This window comes from Fusarium flagelliforme, assembly GCF_020744385.1.
Source record: "Fusarium flagelliforme strain FIESC 12 MPI-CAGE-AA-0113 chromosome Unknown B0J16scaffold_5, whole genome shotgun sequence".
Taxonomy (NCBI): domain Eukaryota; kingdom Fungi; phylum Ascomycota; class Sordariomycetes; order Hypocreales; family Nectriaceae; genus Fusarium; species Fusarium flagelliforme.
Window position 1 is genome coordinate 3188555 of NW_025763507.1, and position 19501 is coordinate 3208055.

Consider the following 19501-nt stretch of genomic DNA (forward strand, 5'->3'; position numbering starts at 1 on the left):
GTGATTGAAATGGCTAGAAAGGCTGAGGTGGATTGGTCAATATGGTGCGGGGGCGCTGACCGGTGAGATTCCAGCCAGCCACTTCGCTTCACTAAGGCCTGGAACCGACAGAGTCAATTCGCATGTCTCAACGACCACTGATCTCGACTACAAGTGCTGATGAGCAGCCAACCCTGTTCTTCAAAATGCAATGCTGTTCATATACTGTTCACAAAAGTCTGAGAACATCCGGCCAGGATAAACTCTGGACTTTTGTGGCCCTCTCAGCTCATCCGACAATATTTGTTCCTTTGCAGCCTGGCTGAACCGTGAACATGGCGACGCAGGAAGCTTTATCTAATGCTGCAGCATCCACCCAAGAGCAACTCTCTACTCTATTCAAACCGCCATACACCTACGAGGCTGCCAAGAAATCCACTGGCTCCGCTGAAAATGGGCCCATCGATAACCTCCAGGACCACGAGTTTGTCGATGACAGCCTAGACGACGATCGGTTCTTCGAAGGTACTGGCCATATCCCAATGTCCTCTGTTCTATCTGACCTCATCAATTAGCTGCCGAGCACGAATCCGTCGTCTTCGGCGTCAAGCTCCGAAACATCCACGGCGTAGAGATACCCGCCACAGACCACGAGACTTGGGGCGTCAAGGCTTCCGATGGCAACTGGGGAATCTTCTGGCCTAAGAAGGAGGTGAAATTGAGCTTTGGTCGTATTATCGCACTAGCAGGTGATTTCTACAGTTCGCACATGGATGACAACCGAACGCCCGTCTGCGGCGCCTTTTTCGCCGAGAAGCTCAGCTTGGATAACCCAGAAGGTTGGAGAGCTGCCGTCGCGCGTTTCAAAAGCGCTGTCAAAAGTCTCAAGGATGATACTGATAGGAACCTTATCACCATCGGCGACTTGATTGACCAAGAGAAGAAAGGTACTGAGGAGGCAGAGAAGGAGATCAGAGAAGGGGATGGTCCGAAGGATTTGTATACGGTCGCCAATGCATACCATGATCATGGCTGCGGTATTCCCACGAATCCTGCCTGGATCAAAGCTACGATGGGGTTGAATAATCCGAAGTCAAGTTTGTATGCTTGGCTATCTTTCATCAACGCCGATCACTTTGTGAGTGTCTGAAGTCTGGTCCTGATTATATACGAGTACTAATAGGCTATAGGGCGATGATGCACTCGCGGCCTACAAGGTCGGTCACTCTGTAGCTATGGATCTCGCCAGAGGTGCAGGCGCGAAGACCTCCGATTCTGAAAAAGCAAACGGCTTGCAAGACGCTTACATGCATGAAGGTATGAGAACTGAATGACTCCACTCTGACTCGGTCTAACACTGGTTCAGCATTTTGTCTTCATTACCTGACCGACATGTTTTCTTCGGGACATCTAAGAACACCAAGGCGTCAGATCCATAACGATAACTACAACGAGCAGAGCATCGCTGCTACTTCGGCAATTACATCTAAGGAAACTCCAATCTGGGACTTTCAGGCAAACTACGTACGTATGCGAGCAATCGGCCGGGATATGACTCTGACGTGTTGAGGTACAGATGCATGACAACGATTCGGATACCGGACTTCTTGTTCAAAATCAACTTGGCCAGCAGTGGCTTTGCTATGGTGGGTCAGGATAGAGGTATTGCGATGGGAGTTAGCTGACTCGGATAAGGCGACAAACAGTTCAAGGAATCTTGGGATATCGTCAACCGAGCTAGGATGTAAGGAGGTCTGCTCTGAAGTCCAGACTCTTTGCTAACCAATCCACAGTAAGAACTGTATCCAAGCATCAGTCGACGAACTATACGAAGCCTTCATTAAACAAACTACCAAGAAACCCTCAGACTTCGACGCCGTAAAGCAAATCCCGACCCCGATGCTAGCAGCCGCCAAAGGCACCTCGACAACCTGGAAGTCCCAATGGGGCGGCTACGACATCCATAATCCCGCTCCCCTCTGGCAAGTCAACTCGGAAGATGAAAAAACCGCTTGGACGATCCGCGCGAACGTCAACGACCATTCTGTCTTCGGCAGGAAGCCTGGCACTCTACGCAACACAGACCCGAGTTGGACTGGTCTATCTGTGGAGGCAAGCAAAGAATGCTATGCTGCCCGCGATAGTGATTTCCGGACTAAAGGTTCAGCACCTTTGGCGCGGCCTATCGAAGGATTGACCAGTGGAGGGTTCCTTCAGATTCAAGATCTCGCTCCTGATGGGGCACGTCTGCAGACCTGCGTCAATGTTTGGGGCCCAGTGGTTGCGGGGATTCAAGATCGAGAGGGGAACGTGGAAGATAAAGATACCTTTACTCTGCGGAACAGGATCGTGGACTTTGACAGCTACGAAAGCAGAGACGCTATTCAGCCGCTTCATTGTGTCAAGTGGCACGACAAAGACGGATTGATCGTCTATCGTCTTATGCTCCAGCAGAAGGCAGGCAAACAGGCGGTCACTCTTTCTGGGTGGAAGGTCAAGGATCCATCTGGCAAGGATCAGGTGCAGTTTGATCCTGACAAATCCTGGGCTGTTGAAATGGCCAATCTCTTCAAGGACTCCTCCATAACGGAAGCCTCCACACATCCTAATCTGATACGGGCTCTTCCAGGAAACTTCAAAGGTCAAGCCGATGTCAACTTGGCGGTGCTCAAATTTAGCACAGGTCCAGTTGAGGCCAACATCATCTCTCAGGATGGCAAGGTCAAGATAAGGGAGACACTGACGGGTACCAAGGGAGTTTACAACTATGTCAAGACGCTGAAGACTGGGGACTCCGATCAAGTTCTTCTGGCCTCATTCCAGGACGGTGGCGCTGGAGCTACAAAGATGGCGCTAAATGTTGCTAACTTCACTGGCGATACACCAGCTATCACGAAACATGAGACTGCTATCCAAGTATCTTCTCAGTCATCCCAGTCTGTCCTTGTAGGTTCTCAATTTCCGCACTCTTGGATTCTATTTACTAACTCTTACTGATACAGGTCGGTGACTTGCGAAAGGCTGGCAAATCCCAAATCATCGCTCTCTTCGACAGCCCAACAGACCTTCTCGTCAGCGTGAACGAGTACAGCTCAAACAGTATTTCCGAGACCACCCAGAAGCATGTTCCCCAGACTCTCTCTAGTCTGCCACTCATCCGACCATTCTTCCATGCACTCATTCCATCTGAAGATCGAGCCTCCCCCAACAGTATGTCGATCCTCCAGGTCTCCCTTCACGAATACAACCAAAAGCCTCATTTTGTCTTCCGTCTTACAGACACAACTACCTGGACTACAAAGACTTCTACCCCGGTTGAAGATAGGCTTGCTTCAGACCCGCATTACTTCCACATCAAATGGATCCGCTGTTCCCGAAAGTCAGACTTTGATCTCAACACATCCAATGCCGTCCTGGAAGTGTTCTCCTTCTACGGTGTACTTGGTATCCGTCTCTTCGCACCGATCAGTGAGAAGAAGTTGGAGAATTATCAAGAGATTGGGATGCTGCAGTACATGGGACAGACGAGCATTGGGACAGGACTGGGTTCTGAAGGTGATTGGGGTAATGGCATTATGACATGGGGGTCTAAAGAAATCGACTTCGTCGACATTGTGGCATGGACGCCTGATGCCAATGGGAAGACTGGGGAGGGAAGATGGGGTATGTCTGCTGCTGACACTGAGAGACCTCTCGTCAAAGGATGGGATGTTGAGCATCGTCCCGGTTACAAAGCGTGAGATCACCTAACGCACCGGCCTTGGCACTGTTGCTGGGACATTGGTGGGAGTATATTCAAAGCACATCTTGGATAAATTAATATAGAATGAGTCTAGATCGAAGGCAGGTAACCGAATGATTATCCTCTAAAACTTAGGCTACTATTATAAAGTGGCCTAAATGCTACTCTAAGCTTGCATAAAGTGACTAAATTGTTTCATCTTTTATGAGCTAATTCTTCTGATACCCGGAGACTGAAATCTGGTCTATTGATTCACTTGTCTCAGCTCCATGCAAGTTGGAAGTTGCAGTTGGCCTTTGCCCTTGCCCTAGTTATTGTTCCGATCCCAATTCCTTTCCGCCTCAGTAGTGTACCACCCGGGGTGGTGTGGATGCGCCAACTTCGCCGCCAATTCTTCAGCCTTGTTCTCAATCTGTCCAAGTTTATGCGCCTTTCTCACACAATCAACAATCTTCTCACAGCGATCCCATATTCTTTTGCGGTTGCGTATGCCAGGTATTTTTGTCGTCCTTGGGTTGAACAATACCCATATACATCTCCAGTCCACTCGAGAACCACATTTCTCCGAGTTACCAAAGTTACCAATCCACTCTCCTACACCGACGCGAAAAGCATGCCATGTTTTCGATAGTGCTACCAGCTTGTCTTGGTAAGGTACTTCGATCTCGTTACGACGTAGAGTGTTGATAGCTCTGACCGCTTCACCGACTTCTTCCATCTCTGGGAACTCTGCAATGATTTCTTCCCAAATGCGTGTTTCGGATGCTTCGTCTTCTAGGCCGACTGGAAGAGTTGGTGGTGGGATGCCTAGAGGGCAAATAGGATCCCAAAACACTGGCTGACATGGCGATTCTGGATATTGTTTCCCCTCGGATATCTCCCAGAGCCACGCCATCTTCTTGAGTACATGTGCTTGGAACTTGGGCTGGGTAAGATGGTACATTGCCTGGCAGGTCTTAGCAAGAGCATTCAGGTCTTTTGGCCTAAGTGACCCGAGGATCAGATCCATCATCTCTGGTGGTAGGTTTAGTAGCTTTGCGTGAGTTTGGGCAGATCCTTCGGCGACTGTCAAGTTCAAGCAAAGCTCCAAAGCATTTCCGATCCTGGAACCTCAACTGGATTCGCAACAAGCCATTCATCTCCTGGGAAGTGATGCCATGGATAATACCATACTTCACGGGCTCCAGACACTTCAGGTCCCAACGCAGGGATCTTGCTCTCACTGATCCCATGCCCATTCGGGTTATCTTCTATTTCCCGCCAATGCCAAAGTCCGTCAAGGTTGGCATGGCCTAATTTGCGAAAGGATGTCTTTGCATATATGTCAAGACAGTAAGAGTGAACGGCAATTGGCAATGTTTCGTCGGAGTCCTGCCTCATGGTTAATTCGATCTCCAATACGATGTCGGGAAACTTACAATGACTCCATTATTAATACAGTCCCAGGTAGTCGTCAACTCCTGCACTCCATGTCTCGAAGGATAGAATGACCGCCACGCAGTCCAGTGGTTACCCTGCGCGGCATTTGAACCATTTGTCTCTCCTGAAAGAAAGAACAAGCTATCCTTCTCTAGCAGTTCATCCTCAGCTCCGAGTTCCCAGTTCGCCCGCTTGGGGATTATGAGGCGCGAATTGCGGCAGTTCTTTATTTGCTCCACACTCAGCACATGTCCGTTGATACCTCGTAAACTCTGGCATGATGGTGAGGCGATGTGCTCATGCGGAATTTTGCGCCCATCTTGTTCGGGGAAATCACAAAGAAGAGGAGCTTCACGCGTTCCTGTGTAGAAGACCTTGTTGTTATACCACGTCCCATGAGGAAGCCTCTCAGGTCGTGGTTGGTTGCATAGATTGGAAACAGAATACAGCCCATCTGTATTGTCGTGGTCTTCTGTTGTTTCAGATGAGCTGTCATCGGAGCCGCTCTCCGCTTCTGAATCATACTCAAGAGGCTCACTATCCGCGCATGACTGGTCATCAGGAACCCAGTCAGGATCATCGGAGTCATCATCTTCCGGCCAGATAGGGAGCGTTTCCCATTCAAAAACCTGGGGATCAGCCGGTGTTCGATCTATAGTCGTGCAGTCTTTGCAGTCCCTGTCCTCCGCAACATCATTAAAAGGATACTTCATCCAGCTAACATAGTTTGCACCGTCTATGTTCCACGCTGCACTTGGCGGCTCGTTTGGCGTGCGGATGCGTGCAATAGCCATGTCTACACCGCATATTTGACAGTGGTAGGAAGGAGCACTCATCGTGTACAGGCAGAAAGGGTAAACAGAATGAGTTGAGTTTCGTGTAAAGGACTTTCGGTCAGAAGGAAACGTGGCTAGAATATGCCACGACCTCGCGTCTCTGAACAGGCACCCAGCGTGAACAATGTTGAAGCAGCTCTAGGCAGTCATAAAGCTAGACTTATCCGGGAATGTTCATCGGGTTAAGGATTCTCCGCCCCGGTGGTTGATATCTGGTAGATATCGCGGTCTTTATGAGTAAATTGCTTTGTGATTATCTAATTATGATATGGAGAGTATTTAATCGTATATTTCGGGCCAATCCGCATTATGAAACAGTGACCTCGGTAGTCTTCCTGATAACGAGTCCTTCAACATCCATGTCTTCCAATTCCGTCTCCGAAACACCTGACCTAGTTGATCCATCTGGCTGCACAATTTGTTCCTGTGAATTGTTTCCTTCCTGGATAGGATCGTTTCCGCCATACATCTTGGACGCATAGTTGGATTTTGTAGTAGTGTAACATCTCGTTTGAGTGTTCATACCATAACGGGTGGGATTGCCGGCCTGATCGCTGTGGGTATAGATGGATCGGTCCTCGTTGAATCGTAGTTTGGAAGCAAGGGTATCAAAACTAGTAACCAGGTTAGCTTCGTCGGCAGTGGAAGCACGAGTCACTTACTAAAGAACGATGGGATAGAGACAAAATAGGGCGTAGAGAAATCGATCGAGTTGACTGGCAATATTGACAGCCTTTTGTCCCGGTGTCTGGAATGGGTGGATGATAGTTCGAACGACTCCAATTAAAGCCAAGAAAGCAACACGCATTTCAGTACTGCGTGTGAGGTATCGCAAGAGACCGACTTTAAGTGCCGCATTCATACTCGAGTTCTTAGCGGAAGCGAAAATGACGACAAGGAAATAGGCGCTGAGACATTCTGAAATAGCCATGAATGTAAAGTATCCGATATGTAGATAATTGATGATGACTTCGTACTCGTGCACGCCTTCGATGAGGAATTTGGCGCGGTAAACGGCGATGAAGACTCTGGAGATGGCGGTCAAAGCCATCAAAGTCCAGAAGACGATACTGAAGATGCGCCATTGGGTCGGGCGGAGGACTCGTTCGAGGATGATATAACTGTAAAGCAACAGACTTCCTTCTTGTAACTATTGAGCGTGTAAGTAAGCGCATCAGCGATATCAATTGAAGTAAACGTACCAGCCAGAAGAAATCGGCAAACACAGCGGCTACCACCTCATTGACAAGAGGGTGATCATTGTAGTACACATAATAGCAGAGACCGTTCGCGATAGCACCCGCAGCAGATGAAAAGATCGGTACAGCAGCCAAGACAGTAAATGTGGTGATTTCGCAAACCAGGATACCAAAGAAGACATTAACCAAACAGATGGTGCTAAAGATAGACCAGCACACCTCAAAGTAATCCATGGCGAATTAACTGATGCAGCTATCGCCGCGAGGTGATCAAAAATGTGACAGAACAAATGGAAGGAACCGAAAGCAAGGGAGATCGACTTTCGGTTAAGGTACATGCGCTGATCTTATGTCCAGTTACTCGGGACCTACTTCTAAGGTAGGGAGCGACTGCACTATGAATGGCTTTTTCGCTAGATCCTTCGTTTACAGGGGTTAAAGTTAGTCTAGATCCAGAATTTAGCTCTGGCCTCTTGATGTGGGTGGGCTGAGGTGATAGTGACACCAGCTGAGAGTTGTCCACTAACGTCATTGAGAAGCGGGTAGCTGTCGTTTCATCCCCGATGCATCAACTCTGGCTGGTATGTGTCTCAGTCTCGAGCCGCCTTTTCATGCCTGGGCTTTTTGATCAGAGTTCATCTGAAGACCAGACGCAGACAGATTTTTCTCTACATGTCTCGTCTTTCACATGGCATGTGAGACAAAGCAAGGATATCAATCCCATTAGGTCACTTTTATTACCTGAAAGGTTTGGACCCTGCATGGAAGAGGATCAAGGTCGTCGCATCATTTTGGCTCATCAATAGAGTTTACACTAGTAGACCTCCTGTGCCAGTCCTAAAGTAGGCCCTAAGACACAGACGCTACCCCGTGTCCAACCGGATTGCTTCGTTGTGGCGCATTCCATGACTCGGCTGATCACCAGAGCGGGCGGCCGTTTGCAGCAGCGAAAAACGGTTTAGTGGATGGAGTGGAATCTCCGGGGAAAGAAAGACGAGACACCATAAATGGATGTGTCACTCGTTGGGTCTATTTGATAATAGCTTGTTTGTCACTGAGATTGCACAATCTTATGGACTTGCCGAGTCCTTATCCGACTGGATATTGGTCGGCTTTATAGCTTTGTACAGCGATACCCCAGCTTTGTCGCGGCCTATCAGATCGCCTAATTATCGGTAAAGGTAAGGTCAGGTCATGGTTTGTATCAATAGTTTTGGATGCCTTCTCGAGTCAAACATCTCGTATGATCAGTCATTTTCGGGAACAAGTTCTTAGTCAAGTGGTTCTTCTGGAAGCTCTCGGCTCCGTACGTCCGTACACCAACGGAATCTAACCGCCATCGTCCGATGTCAACATTAATCGTGGAGGCGCAGTGACGCATACATGCATCCGTTAGATAACAAAAACGTACTGACTCCACGTGGTCAAAGAAAGGGGTTCAATAATCCCCTGATTTTTATCGTCTCCTCCTCCGCAAAAACAATTCCGAGGATCCACTGGGGATTTGGTACGAGTCAGTGTTTAAACCAACGAGCCGGTTCAAAGACAGGAGACATCCGAGAATGAACCATTGTTTGCCGAAGGATCTAGTTTTCAGCCGGTGTCGCGTAGATCGATCTGTTGATGCGAAAATAGATCGCAATGTCAATCGGTTGCTACCTTCCTTGATAGCTCTTGGCGATGCGCCCGCAAATGAACGCATCAGCAATTGTAGCATGGCCTTTACAGCGTGAATGTTCAAATGAAGTAAAGTCCATTTTTGTGGTATAAATTAAAAGAACATAATTAAACTGACATGAAGAAAAATTGAATCGCGGCCTTGCAAGAAATTAATTGGGAGAACGAGTCGAGTTTAATGTGGTGAGTACCTACAGTTGATGGAGATGGTACCTACCTACGGAGGTAAAGCAGGGCCACAGGGCAAGCTGGGTAGGGTTCATAGATTGTAAATGCAAGTGGCAAAGTAAAGCGACAAAAGCAGCTTGGCGCAGTGGAAGCGCGGTATGTTACTCGAATCTTGTGTACCAAATTTCACACTAACAATTCCTCAGCCGGGCTCATAACCCGGAGGTCACTGGATCGAAACCAGTAGCTGCTAGCTACGAATATCTTTTTTTTGCTTTTTTTACATCTACCTTGCGCTATTGACAAGAACATTCTGGGCTTTCAGCGTGTTATCTCATTTTTTGCCAGCTGTTTTTGCATCATAGATGTCACAGATGGTTTGTTCAAGTCCATCCAACGGGCGCAATCGCTCTAGCTGGGCCTAGCAGCTGCCACTTTAGGTGATCGCGTCTCTCGATGGCCAGTGCACATCCCATCAGACCACCTCACTGTCGCATTGGCATTTGGATGGCCGAGGCACAGACATCCAAGCTGGAAAAGACCCTCTTCCCCAGTCGCTCGCTCCATGTCAACGAATGCCACGAACGCGACAGAACTGAAGCGAAAATGTTTGTCGCAGCAGCGATGTGATTCTGGCAACGACTATATATGCTAATTGCAAACCGGCATCCCAACAAGCAATAGCTATTCCTCCGTCTCGGAGATCATCCCCGAATAGCTCAGCTGGAAGAGCGTTCGACTGTAATTGTTATATGTCATCGAAAGGTCACTTGTTCGATCCAGGTTTCGGGGAGATTCTTTTTTGGCGTTTTTGGGTCCGGAAGTGGGTCGGCTGTGGGTGTGATTTAAATTGTAATTGGCTGTGACGTCTCTAATCGATAACAACTCGTATCGATAAGCATGTTCTGTCCAGCGCTTCGTTGTTCTTAGCAGCATTTATTCTTTCAGATCATACAAATAATTAAATTGTTCTGTTCCAGAGGTTATTCTGTTTCTGGGGTGCCTGTACTTTCGCTCATCCCAGGGTCTTTGGCATTTGTAATGGTTTTGTTCGTGTCTAGAATGTTGCAGCGTCTAGTGTTCATACCATCAGCATTAGTTAAGTGTTGAACGTATGGCTTTGTTCACCCTACCTTATACAAAGACTAAGAAAAAATGACAATGGAAATTGTTATTCCAAAAGTACCTTCCAATTTCATGAGAACCCTTTCCTGAACTGACAACCCCTCATCGGAATTCCCGACAATTTCACAGCTCGGATGTAGGGTAACTTCGCGTCCATGGCATCGCACTAGCATCTGTAACGCGGGGTAACATCGGGCCTTCTCAGTGGTCGGTGCATCATGAATCCGGGGAAGCGACGATCGTCGGGTTATTAACCACCGAAATGACGATCTCGAGCTTCGACCAACATTTTTAGCCCACGGCAAGAATAGCGCCAAGCGACGATGTGACTCCACGATGGCTTCTTCCCCTCGATTAGATTCCGAGCCGAAGCGTACCGAGCCTATGACCTGCCGATCGATCAGAATAAAACTTCAATGGATCTCTGATGAAGTGAGGATGGGATAACAGCACAGGATCATTCGTCATGTTGTCAGGTTTGAAGCTTCTTGGTGTCATCCTGCTGGGAGCAGCGGGCTTTGCTGATGCAACGTGAGTATTGACCTCAATGGCAGAACTGGTTGAAGAACTATGCTAACTCATTCCCAGCGGCGACGAGCCATTCCTTCCCAAAGGTCTTGCCTTAGGCTCAAAGCCAGCCTACAAAACCAAGCCATTCAAAAGCTTTACTCTCGACAACAAGAACCCCGTCGCAGTTCTCGACTACGGTCACATTGTCGGCGGAGTCCCATTCTTCGACGTCAAGTCCCTCAGTGGCCCCGCCCAAATCGAACTAAAATACGCGGAGGAATGGCGCGGCCTAAACGAGCCTTTCAGTGACGGCCCACTCCTCTACGGCAACCAACTCAGCAATAACTTCCGCATCGAAACCCTCAATATCACAAAGGCTGGCCGCTATAACGCGTTTCTCACACAAGGTGGTCAGCGATGGGAGTCTCTTAGACTTGTGAATGAGGCGAGCATCAAGTTTGACAACGTTGGGTTTCATGCTACCTTTCCTAACGTCGATCCTGACCAAGAGCCGGGTTTCTTTGAGTGTAGCGACAAGAGGCTCAATGAGATCTGGAAGGTGGGTGTGAGGGGTGCACAGTCTTCTTGTCTGGAGCAGGGGAGCCAGCCTCCGTCATGGCGCGTCGATGCTGAGAATGGTGCTTTGATTGAGTCACTGAGACCCATTCAGAGCGAGGAGTCTCCTCTTGTTGGGAACCATACTCTGGAGTTTGAGACCAAGATCCAGAGAGGCGGTCTTTGGTATGGTGTTGTAAGTCATTACCCACCACACTGACATAGTGAGAGACTGACTTTCGACAGGCTTGGGAAATCGGAAAGGGTGGTGGCATCGGTCTTCAGATCACTGGAGACCTGCCCAAAGCGACCACCTTCAAGAACCACAACTATACCCTCTCCCCTCGCAACACACTCCAAGTCACTTCCGGCTGGGGTCAAGTCAACCAAACCACCCTACCCACCTACCTTCTCAAGACCTTCGACCTCCCATTCCCCGTTCACGAGAACGAGTGGTACAAAATCCGAACAACACTCAAGAATGGCTATCTCAGCGCCTACATCAACGACGCCAAGGTCTTCAACATGTCGCTTACTTCGTACCGCGTCTTGTTCAGAGGACAGATGAAGCCCATTACCCTGACTGGTCGCTTCGGCCTGGGTGCGTATCAGGATCAGAAGGCTTACTACCGTAATGTCAGGGTCCATGATGACGATCTTGGAAAGGTCGTCTATGAGAGCAGTCTGAAGTCTGACAATATCCTCGACGAGTATGGTGTCAGAGAGAACCTATTCGCGGCTTGTCTTGATGGACCCAAGCGTGATCGTCTCATCTGGCTCGGAGACTACTATCATACCTCGCGTATCATCGGTGTCAGCACTTCTCGGTTCGACCTTCAGCGTGGAACCTTCGAGTCCCTTATCCCGACCCAGAATGAGGAGGGGCTGTTCAGTATGAGCGCCCCGCTCGGATACCAAGCCAACATCACAATCTTCACTGACAACTATGGTTTGGAGGATTACCAACTCCTTGGCCTTTTGTCGCTGTACTACTACATCCAATCCAGCAACGACCTGGACCTCCTCAAGCAAGAGTGGAAGTATTTCGAGCGCGTCGTTGACTGGTCTGTCAGCACTATCAACAAGACCGACGGGCTGGTCCATCTCAACGGCGCTTTTACTGGACCTGCCCAGTCTGGCTCTTCCGTTTCCTGCATGACTGCACAGGCTCTGCACTCTATGGCCGAGCTCGCCGAAGCGATCGGTAAGAAGAGCGCCATGAAGAAATGGAAGCAAGCAGGAGACAAACTCATTGAAGCTATTCGCAAGAACCTCTGGAATGAGGAGCTTGGCGTTTGGAAGCTGTCAACTGCGAATGAGACCGACTTCTCCGTCAACGGTATCGCGTTTTGCACGACGAGCAAAGCAGCCAGCCGCACACAAGCGACTCGCTCATTCAAGGCTCTGGATAAGCTCGCTCTAGGACCAGGATACCTGGACAACACCCGCACAGACCCTGATGCACCTACCGCTAGCATCAGCCCCAACACAAACGGCTTCCTTCTCCCCGCCCTTTTCGAGTCCGGCGCCGAGAAGCGTGGTTCTAAGCTCATCGATACACTCTGGGGTCCTATGATCGATAACATCAAGACTGCCAGCGGCGCAAGCTGGGAATATGTCCTTCATGACGGCAGCCCAGGTTTGGGCTTATTTACCTCTCTAGGTCACCCTTGGGGCGGCGCAGCTACGTATGTCCTCACGGAATGGGCAGCCGGTCTTCGACCTGCTGAGGGTATCGATGGATACGGCTACCGAAACTGGGTCGTGGGACCAGAGCATGGTCTGTCTATGGGCTTGACCTATGCGCATGGACGTCTACAGACTGCCTTTGGGGGCAAAGTCGAGGTTACTTGGAAGCTTAGCGGCGACAAGAAGAACATGGTTGTTACAATTAAAGCGCCGAAGAAGACCAGTGGTGTCTTCAAGTTCAAGGGTACAGAGAAGAAGCTGAGTGGGAAGGAACAATATGACTTCACTGTTAAGGTTTAAGTTGTAAATTTCTTGTATATAGTGGCAACTTCTTATAGGTATCGCATTGAGAATATTAGATGCATTCTATGACTCCAAGTGCTGAGTTGAGCCACGTTGATCTGCCCAGTCGCTACCATCACCACCAATTGCCCGCTCAGGTGGGTTAAAGAAAAATCGAGACTTAGTTAAGGATGTCATAAAGATTAGGATAGTCTACCCTAAGCTTTAGCCCAAGCATATCTAAGTCATTTTGTCAATAGGCTTCTGTGTCCTGGTTATTTTTCGGACCGCCTGCCGCTCTATCTAGGTCTATGCCAAAACCTCAAACCCGACCAAATCAGGCGCCCAGTTTCCAGAAGCTGAGGCACTGAAGGTAACAGTATTGTTGCCGCCCTTCCTGAAACCATCTAGGAGGACTATCATGCGGTCACTCTCGAACCAATCACCGCCAGCATTGGGGAATGCCCAGCGCTTAGCATCTTCTCCGTTGACAGAGATTGACATGTTTCGCGAGTTGGTCTCCCAGTCGCCAATCGTGTGGTGGTACTCGTGGTTGATGTAGTCAATGCCAACAAAGACCGATCCATCCTTGGGTGCGCTGACGGACTTGAATGTGACTTTGGCGTCTTTGCCGATGGACTTGACCTTTTCGTTGGCTGGTAGACATTCGTTCTCTTTGCAGTCGACGAGTGAGGCTGAACCTTCGAGGCTTGCTTTGGATGCAGCGTGATAAGCGACTGGTTTAGGCTTGGCAGCCTGGGTAATGTCGGAGAGAACGAGAAGACGTAGCTCATGAGCCTTGAGCTCAAACTTCTGAGTACCCTCAACAGTGGAGTCCTCATGAGCCCAAACATCGCGAGCCTTAGCCTTCTCAACACCAATGAGCGACAAGTCAACTTCAACGGTCTGTGTCTCATTCTTCCAGTTCGCGATACCAAGAACCTTGCGGTTGGACGACAGATTACCGGACCAAACATCCCACTCTTCTTCGGTGTAGCGAATGACGAGCTCAGCAGCCTGGCCTAGGGAGTCTTGGTTGATGGCAATGGCTTCTTTGTTCGACATGATTTCGAGCGAGTGGGCGGGGATTTGTTTGGCGTCCATTACGCCTCCGATTATGAGAGGAGATTTCATCATTGACCAGAGACCGAAGTGGAAGCGCTCTTCTTCGTAAGAGAGAGCACCGAGACCGATACTGACTTTGTTAGCAATGCTATCAGGCTATCAGTAGCGAGACATACATGAGCATGTCCAGGTCTGCGAAAGCGCCCGGGCGGTTATACTTGGAGTGAGCTACAGCCTGGTTGGTGATACGCCAGATCGCTCTCCACGCGTTGAAAATGTCGTTGCTCATTCTCCAGCTATTTCCAAGTGGAGCAGCCCTACCGAATGTTAGAGACGGTACGGTAATCGGACCATGCTGCTTACCATTGCGGAACATCTTCACCAATACCCCATTGGCAGAGGAAGTATTGGATGTCGCGGTCAGTCTCGTTGATAGCGGCGGCCATCTTGATGAAGCGGTCGGGACTCTTTGCTTCGGCAGAGTCGGAGTCTACCATGTCGGTCTTGGATGTGGCATAGCAGTTGTCGTATCTTGGAAGGTTAGCTGGTATGCTAGGAAATGAATTTGGTGGGCCCTACTTGAGAGTATCGCCTCCCCATTCGGCAAATGACTTTGCGTCAATCTCTTCGTATCCTGACTTCCAGTTAGTTGCCGACTCTAACAAGAAAGCGGATTGGGCACGCACCCAAGGAGGCAGGAATATCCTCGGAACCACATTGGAGGTATCCAGCTCCAGAGTAGAGACCGAATTCCAGACCCAAATCATGGATATACTCGCCCAGTGCCTTTGGGCCAGAAGGGAACAAAGTCTCATTCCATTGAAGTCTCCCCTCACTATCCCGATCCCTTGACGGCCATCCACAGTCCACAGTAACGATGCTGTAACCGAGATCCAAGAATCCCAGATCGACCAGCCCCTTGGCGTTGATCTTGATGATCTCCTCATTGGGAAAGCAGTTGTAATGGTTGTAAGAGTTCCAGCCCATGGGCGGCGTGGGGGATTTGACCGTCTTGCCGGACGTGCCGCCGATACCGGCGAGAAGTGCCGTGAGAGCGAGTGCTGACATTGCGATGGCTATGGGACCTTTGTAGTGACCTATACCGCGTCGATCATGCACCGCTGGGGTTGAGTCGCCCATTGCTGTATTTATATATCCACAATATCCGGATGAAGTCAGTTTTGGAGCAGGTTTTCGTTGATGGTAAGTCAGAAGTTTATGGATGTAACCTTGGAATAATGAGAGTAGTTTTATGACATAATGACCAGGTTTCAATAGGTGCGGCTAGTGATAAACGAAATTTTGCAGCTTTTTAGTCGAAGACATACGATCTTCAGTTCTTCTACACGGATGGAAACGCTTCTCATAGGTGCGCATGGTTGTCTCCGTTAAGGTTAAGTAGGTAGAGGTAGATCAACAACACGATGCGGGGAACCGCTCGTGCTCACTGCGGGGTGATGGTTACGTCCCGGGGAAGCTGCCGCAAAATAAAGCAAGATCGACATAAGACACAGGACAACACGAATGTCAATTATCTCCGTGAAATGGGATGCAGAAACTTATCTGAGGCGTTATTGGTCAGGCTTCAAGGACTAAACGACAAGTCATGTCCTAAGCTCCAAGGCGATAAAAATACGCGTAACAGGAGCCCGTATTCGCATATGTCATGAACTTGTCGCATCCCGAATGTAACGACCGATATTCCCAACGCTCTAGCCCAGCGGACATTTTGACTCTTCCTCCTGGAGCCTTTGTTGTCACGTTAGACCGCTAAGTTCATGGCCTCAGGCTCCATAGTAAACGCCACAAGCCAAACCACCACAAAGACGAAAATATGATATGTAATCCTCTGTTATTGTCTTGAACTGTGCCGAAGAAAAAGCCCATGAGTGAAGTGGGAAAGGAATCCTTACAGCATGGCGGTGAATAAAGACTGAGAATTGGTCCGTTCTTTCAGGCCGCATATGTGTATTGTTAACTTCAACAACAGGGCTGAGAATGAGGCAACGCTTTATTGAGAATGACTAGCCCTGACTGTAACAAAAGCATAAGACAATATTAACCGTTGTAAGGCTGCTCAGAATACAGGGAGTACGCAATCGGCTCTTTATTAACGCTGATTACTGAGTCTCAATTGTGAGACCATTGCCTGTTACCACGTTCAGTCTTTGTTCATAACCCTGTTCTAGAAACGCCTCCTTTTTTATCAACCAGTATTCTGAGCAACAAAATGACAGGTGACAGGAGACTGACTGTACAGGTAGAAATGAGGCGAACGATCACCGTCGCGTCCAGACATATTTAAACCTGTTGATCCAGCGTCTTTGGATCTCGCAACAACCGCACTTTCCACTGCAAATTGCAACACTGAGAACAACCAGCAACAACCACAACTACAACCGCCTAGGCAACACTATAACAACTACCACTCAACTAAACCATCCACCTTCATCATGACTTGGCTCACCAAGTACGAGCGCCTGCTTCAGCGCGCCCGCCAACTCGTCAACTTCCGCGACAAATTCGAGAAGGACCAAATGAACCTCACCTATATCTTTGCCTCGACAATCCCCGAACCCGACCTGGTAGCCGCCAAATATCTGGCCTTTGGTACGGCTCCTCTCGAAGATGAGGAAGAGTACCCTCCGTCTTGGGAGACCGGGCAGCGCTCGCTCCCCACTGTCCTGCGAATTTTCCGAAACCATATCCTGGAGGGGCTGGAGCTCGAAGACCCCGATCAAGCTATGAAGCTCGCGACCGCAAGCAAACTCCACGATGAAGCCCGACTTGCCGAAGTGAGGGCTGAGGCTCAATCGAAGAAGGGGAAGATTGAGAAGGAAGCTGAGGCCAGGGACCGAAGACTGGAGTGTCGCAAAGCCCAGCTGGCTGCGGCTGCTTGCAAGGTCAAGACCGAGGCTCCCTCGAAGAAGAGAAAGGCTGAAGAGGAGACTCAAACCAGCGACCGAGTATTGCGCCCTCGCCGCAAGTAAGACCGACTGGATGGAACGAGAGTAAGGGAATGCAGGAGGAAGAATGGGTGGCATGAGAATCTCTGGACATTGTATTGTATTTCGCGCGCAAGTTTGTACTGTCAATACTGTATCGCTGTCTGTTTTATTTGTTGATAGATCGATGAATTTATCGCCCTCTCTTTTGTCTGATAAACTCTTGACTTACCCCATCGTTTTTGAAAGACTAAACTAAAGCTTAACACTTGGTCGAATCGTAAAGAGGTTCCTACCATCTGATCCAACCTCAACAAAGCCCTTCACACCGATGGGCTCCGTCTGGTTACTAACAAGAGCCGATAAAGTGAACTCATCAGCATGGTTTGCGATGAACCTCTGCCCAGTCTCGGTAAGCCTTCCTACGACATGGCCTAGCTTTGGACCACTTCGATCATGGTCCACGGTGTATGTCTAAAATCGTGTTAGATAGATAAGCCAGAACTCGAACAGAGTTCACGTACCTCGATGATAGCTTCGCCCTCTGCCCTCGCAGTGAATACTGGACCTTGTGACTCTTGACCGTTGTCAAGGATTTTTGCGCTCTTGTAGGGCGAACCGTCTCTCTTCGGTTGGGCAGAAAGGCAGATTGCGTGCTGCCAAGATAGGACGCCGCCGTTGGCAAGGACTAGACCGTTCTGATACTTGCCATGACGTATAACCCTAGCCATCTCAGCAATAGCCTATTGTGTCGTCAGAGGAGATCGTATAAATGGGCAGAGGGGACTTACGTGGAGTGAATAATTGTTGCCCGCGCCGCCGAATGACGTCAAACCGCCGACGAGTGTAATTGGCTTCTTTGGTTCCAACAAGTCGAGCCCGACATGCTTGCATGCAATCTTCGGCACGATAGGAAAACACCTGTTCAGTTATCAGCGTAACCCTCGTAGCTAGGCTCGTGCGACTAACGAGTAGAAGTCGTAGCAGTCAATTTCGTCTTTGGTCAGACTGGCAGATTTGAGGGCGTTGTCGATGGAATATTCAATGGCAGGGCTTGAGTAGAAGTTCGATCGTTCCCAAACTGTGAAACATGGTACGTTAGCAATTGCCAGGGAACAACATCCAAAGTACCTTACAGTCTGAACTATCGTTTGAACCAGCTCCACCAGTGAGATAAACCCATTTCTCTCGAGGCACCCCGAGTTTCGTAGCATACTCGGTTGAAGTGATGATGCATGCAGCAGCTAGGTTGACACCGTTGAATGCATTCATCAACAATGGATCTGACAAGTTAGCAGATAGTCAATCAATCACATGAGCCGACGTACAGGGCGTGCATATCATTCTATTATCCTTGCTCACGGTCTTGATAGCGTCAATATGCCGAGGGGTTTCGCCTGCTCTCCAACTATTCGGATGTCGACACGCTATCTTGTCAAACTTAGTGTAGAGCGCTGCGGACTCATGATGATTCTCTGAGTAAGTTTGCTCATAATGTTTTCGGTATGCGTTTTCGTACAGAGGGTACACTTGGATCGGATTACCAATGGAGTGCGTGGCGCCAGCTCCTACAACTAGTCAGTATCTTCGTTCAATTACGCCCGCCCATCAGTCGTACCTTGCATGAGAGAAGTGTCTCCTGGACTGTATCGCTTAGCATTAGTATCCATATCAGTCCATCCTGGCGGAGGCATACGTCCAGCCTTTTGACAGGCGAATACTACAAATACGTCAGCAATAGCATCTCGCCCATTGATATACCCGGCACATACACGAGGCCAACGCTTCTCCTCCTGTTACAACAGCCATATTCGTTTCTCCTCTCGCAACCTTCGCAGCCGCTAAATCACAAAGCGCGGCAGGCGTGTTTCCTCCATGGTTAGCAACTGCAAGGTCGGTCGCCTGACCACCAAGCCCTTCCGCCAGAAGTTTCGGCAGGTTCTCGTAGTTCCAGGACCAAGGCGGTACAGCATAGATAGACTGTATGTGCTTTGCAACAGCAATTGTAGAGTCCTTTGACGCGTCGCGGATCGCTGATAGCATGAGCGCAGCTGGTTCAAGGCAATGTTCGAGCACGAAGTCCTTTTGTCGGATTTCGCCTACGCCGATGATTATCGGCGTCAAGAATGATGAGTTCGTCATAGTGGCTCAATCGGGATTAGAAGCAGATGGCAGACTGATGATAAAGGACTGTGTCTCCCAGTTCATGACTCTGAAGCTGGTTGTTGGTCATGCTAGGAGGGGATTTTAGCCTCGGCATAACGGAGACTTGTGACGAGCTAAGATGCTGACTCAGCATCGAACTTGAGA

At 49.2% G+C, this 19501-nt stretch overlaps 7 protein-coding genes and 2 non-coding genes across 9 annotated transcripts; 4 read left to right on the forward strand and 5 right to left on the reverse strand.

The window, feature by feature from the left end:
* Window positions 1-314: 314 nt before the first annotated feature.
* Window positions 315-3905, forward strand: B0J16DRAFT_401636 (uncharacterized protein; the record flags this gene model as incomplete). The annotated part of the gene is made up of 8 exons (XM_046132584.1): window positions 315-504; window positions 555-1117; window positions 1170-1296; window positions 1346-1503; window positions 1556-1625; window positions 1675-1723; window positions 1773-2925; window positions 2982-3905. The coding sequence occupies 8 exons, from the start codon at window positions 315-317 to the stop codon at window positions 3717-3719; spliced, it is 3048 nt and encodes a 1015-aa protein (XP_045981775.1). The 3' UTR covers window positions 3720-3905.
* On the reverse strand, window positions 3798-5092 carry B0J16DRAFT_163725 (uncharacterized protein). The gene has a single exon (XM_046122262.1). The coding sequence runs from the start codon at window positions 4731-4733 to the stop codon at window positions 4029-4031; it is 705 nt and encodes a 234-aa protein (XP_045981776.1). The 5' UTR covers window positions 4734-5092; the 3' UTR covers window positions 3798-4028.
* On the reverse strand, window positions 4574-6094 carry B0J16DRAFT_163720 (uncharacterized protein). The gene is made up of 2 exons (XM_046122261.1): window positions 5140-6094; window positions 4574-5092 (listed from the first exon to the last, which is right to left on the reverse strand). Exons 1-2 carry the CDS (start codon window positions 5974-5976, stop codon window positions 4796-4798), a joined length of 1134 nt encoding a protein of 377 aa, XP_045981777.1. The 5' UTR covers window positions 5977-6094; the 3' UTR covers window positions 4574-4795.
* A 107-nt stretch (window positions 6095-6201) lies between these two features.
* Window positions 6202-7523, reverse strand: B0J16DRAFT_345693 (uncharacterized protein). The gene is made up of 3 exons (XM_046128309.1): window positions 7179-7523; window positions 6639-7126; window positions 6202-6590 (listed from the first exon to the last, which is right to left on the reverse strand). Exons 1-3 carry the CDS (start codon window positions 7407-7409, stop codon window positions 6284-6286), a joined length of 1026 nt encoding a protein of 341 aa, XP_045981778.1. The 5' UTR covers window positions 7410-7523; the 3' UTR covers window positions 6202-6283.
* Window positions 7524-9151: 1628 nt separating this feature from the next.
* On the forward strand, window positions 9152-9273 carry B0J16DRAFT_t182. Its single transcript has one exon. It is a non-coding gene; the product is annotated as a tRNA-Ser (tRNA).
* A 455-nt stretch (window positions 9274-9728) lies between these two features.
* On the forward strand, window positions 9729-9813 carry B0J16DRAFT_t183. The gene has a single exon. It is a non-coding gene; the product is annotated as a tRNA-Tyr (tRNA).
* A 798-nt stretch (window positions 9814-10611) lies between these two features.
* On the forward strand, window positions 10612-13199 carry B0J16DRAFT_386403 (Six-hairpin glycosidase-like protein; the record flags this gene model as incomplete). The annotated part of the gene is made up of 3 exons (XM_046131568.1): window positions 10612-10676; window positions 10734-11406; window positions 11457-13199. The coding sequence occupies 3 exons, from the start codon at window positions 10612-10614 to the stop codon at window positions 13197-13199; spliced, it is 2481 nt and encodes an 826-aa protein (XP_045981779.1).
* A 289-nt stretch (window positions 13200-13488) lies between these two features.
* On the reverse strand, window positions 13489-15314 carry B0J16DRAFT_307631 (glycoside hydrolase superfamily; the record flags this gene model as incomplete). Its single annotated transcript, XM_046124838.1, has 5 exons — window positions 13489-14376; window positions 14423-14563; window positions 14610-14777; window positions 14826-14880; window positions 14933-15314. The coding sequence occupies 5 exons, from the start codon at window positions 15312-15314 to the stop codon at window positions 13491-13493; spliced, it is 1632 nt and encodes a 543-aa protein (XP_045981780.1).
* A 1052-nt stretch (window positions 15315-16366) lies between these two features.
* On the reverse strand, window positions 16367-19416 carry B0J16DRAFT_373823 (uncharacterized protein; the record flags this gene model as incomplete). The annotated part of the gene is made up of 11 exons (XM_046130554.1): window positions 18964-19416; window positions 18810-18911; window positions 18520-18759; window positions 18328-18474; window positions 18161-18272; window positions 17983-18112; window positions 17716-17934; window positions 17488-17665; window positions 16714-17298; window positions 16500-16613; window positions 16367-16395 (listed from the first exon to the last, which is right to left on the reverse strand). Exons 1-11 carry the CDS (start codon window positions 19331-19333, stop codon window positions 16367-16369), a joined length of 2226 nt encoding a protein of 741 aa, XP_045981781.1. The 5' UTR covers window positions 19334-19416.
* Window positions 19417-19501: the final 85 nt, after the last annotated feature.

Coding starts and splice junctions, on each gene's coding strand:
- B0J16DRAFT_163725 (XM_046122262.1), bottom strand. CDS start 4,733: ATGATGGATCTGATCCTCGGGTCACTTAGGCCAAAAGACCTGAATGCT.
- B0J16DRAFT_163720 (XM_046122261.1), bottom strand. CDS start 5,976: ATGAGTGCTCCTTCCTACCACTGTCAAATATGCGGTGTAGACATGGCT. Junction 5,093..5,139: donor GTATTAATAATGGAGTCATT/GTAAGTTTCCCG, acceptor ACCATGAGGCAG/GACTCCGACGAAACATTGCC.
- B0J16DRAFT_345693 (XM_046128309.1), bottom strand. CDS start 7,409: ATGGATTACTTTGAGGTGTGCTGGTCTATCTTTAGCACCATCTGTTTG. Junction 7,127..7,178: donor TTGCCGATTTCTTCTGGCTG/GTACGTTTACTT, acceptor CACGCTCAATAG/TTACAAGAAGGAAGTCTGTT. Junction 6,591..6,638: donor CTCTATCCCATCGTTCTTTA/GTAAGTGACTCG, acceptor CCTGGTTACTAG/TTTTGATACCCTTGCTTCCA.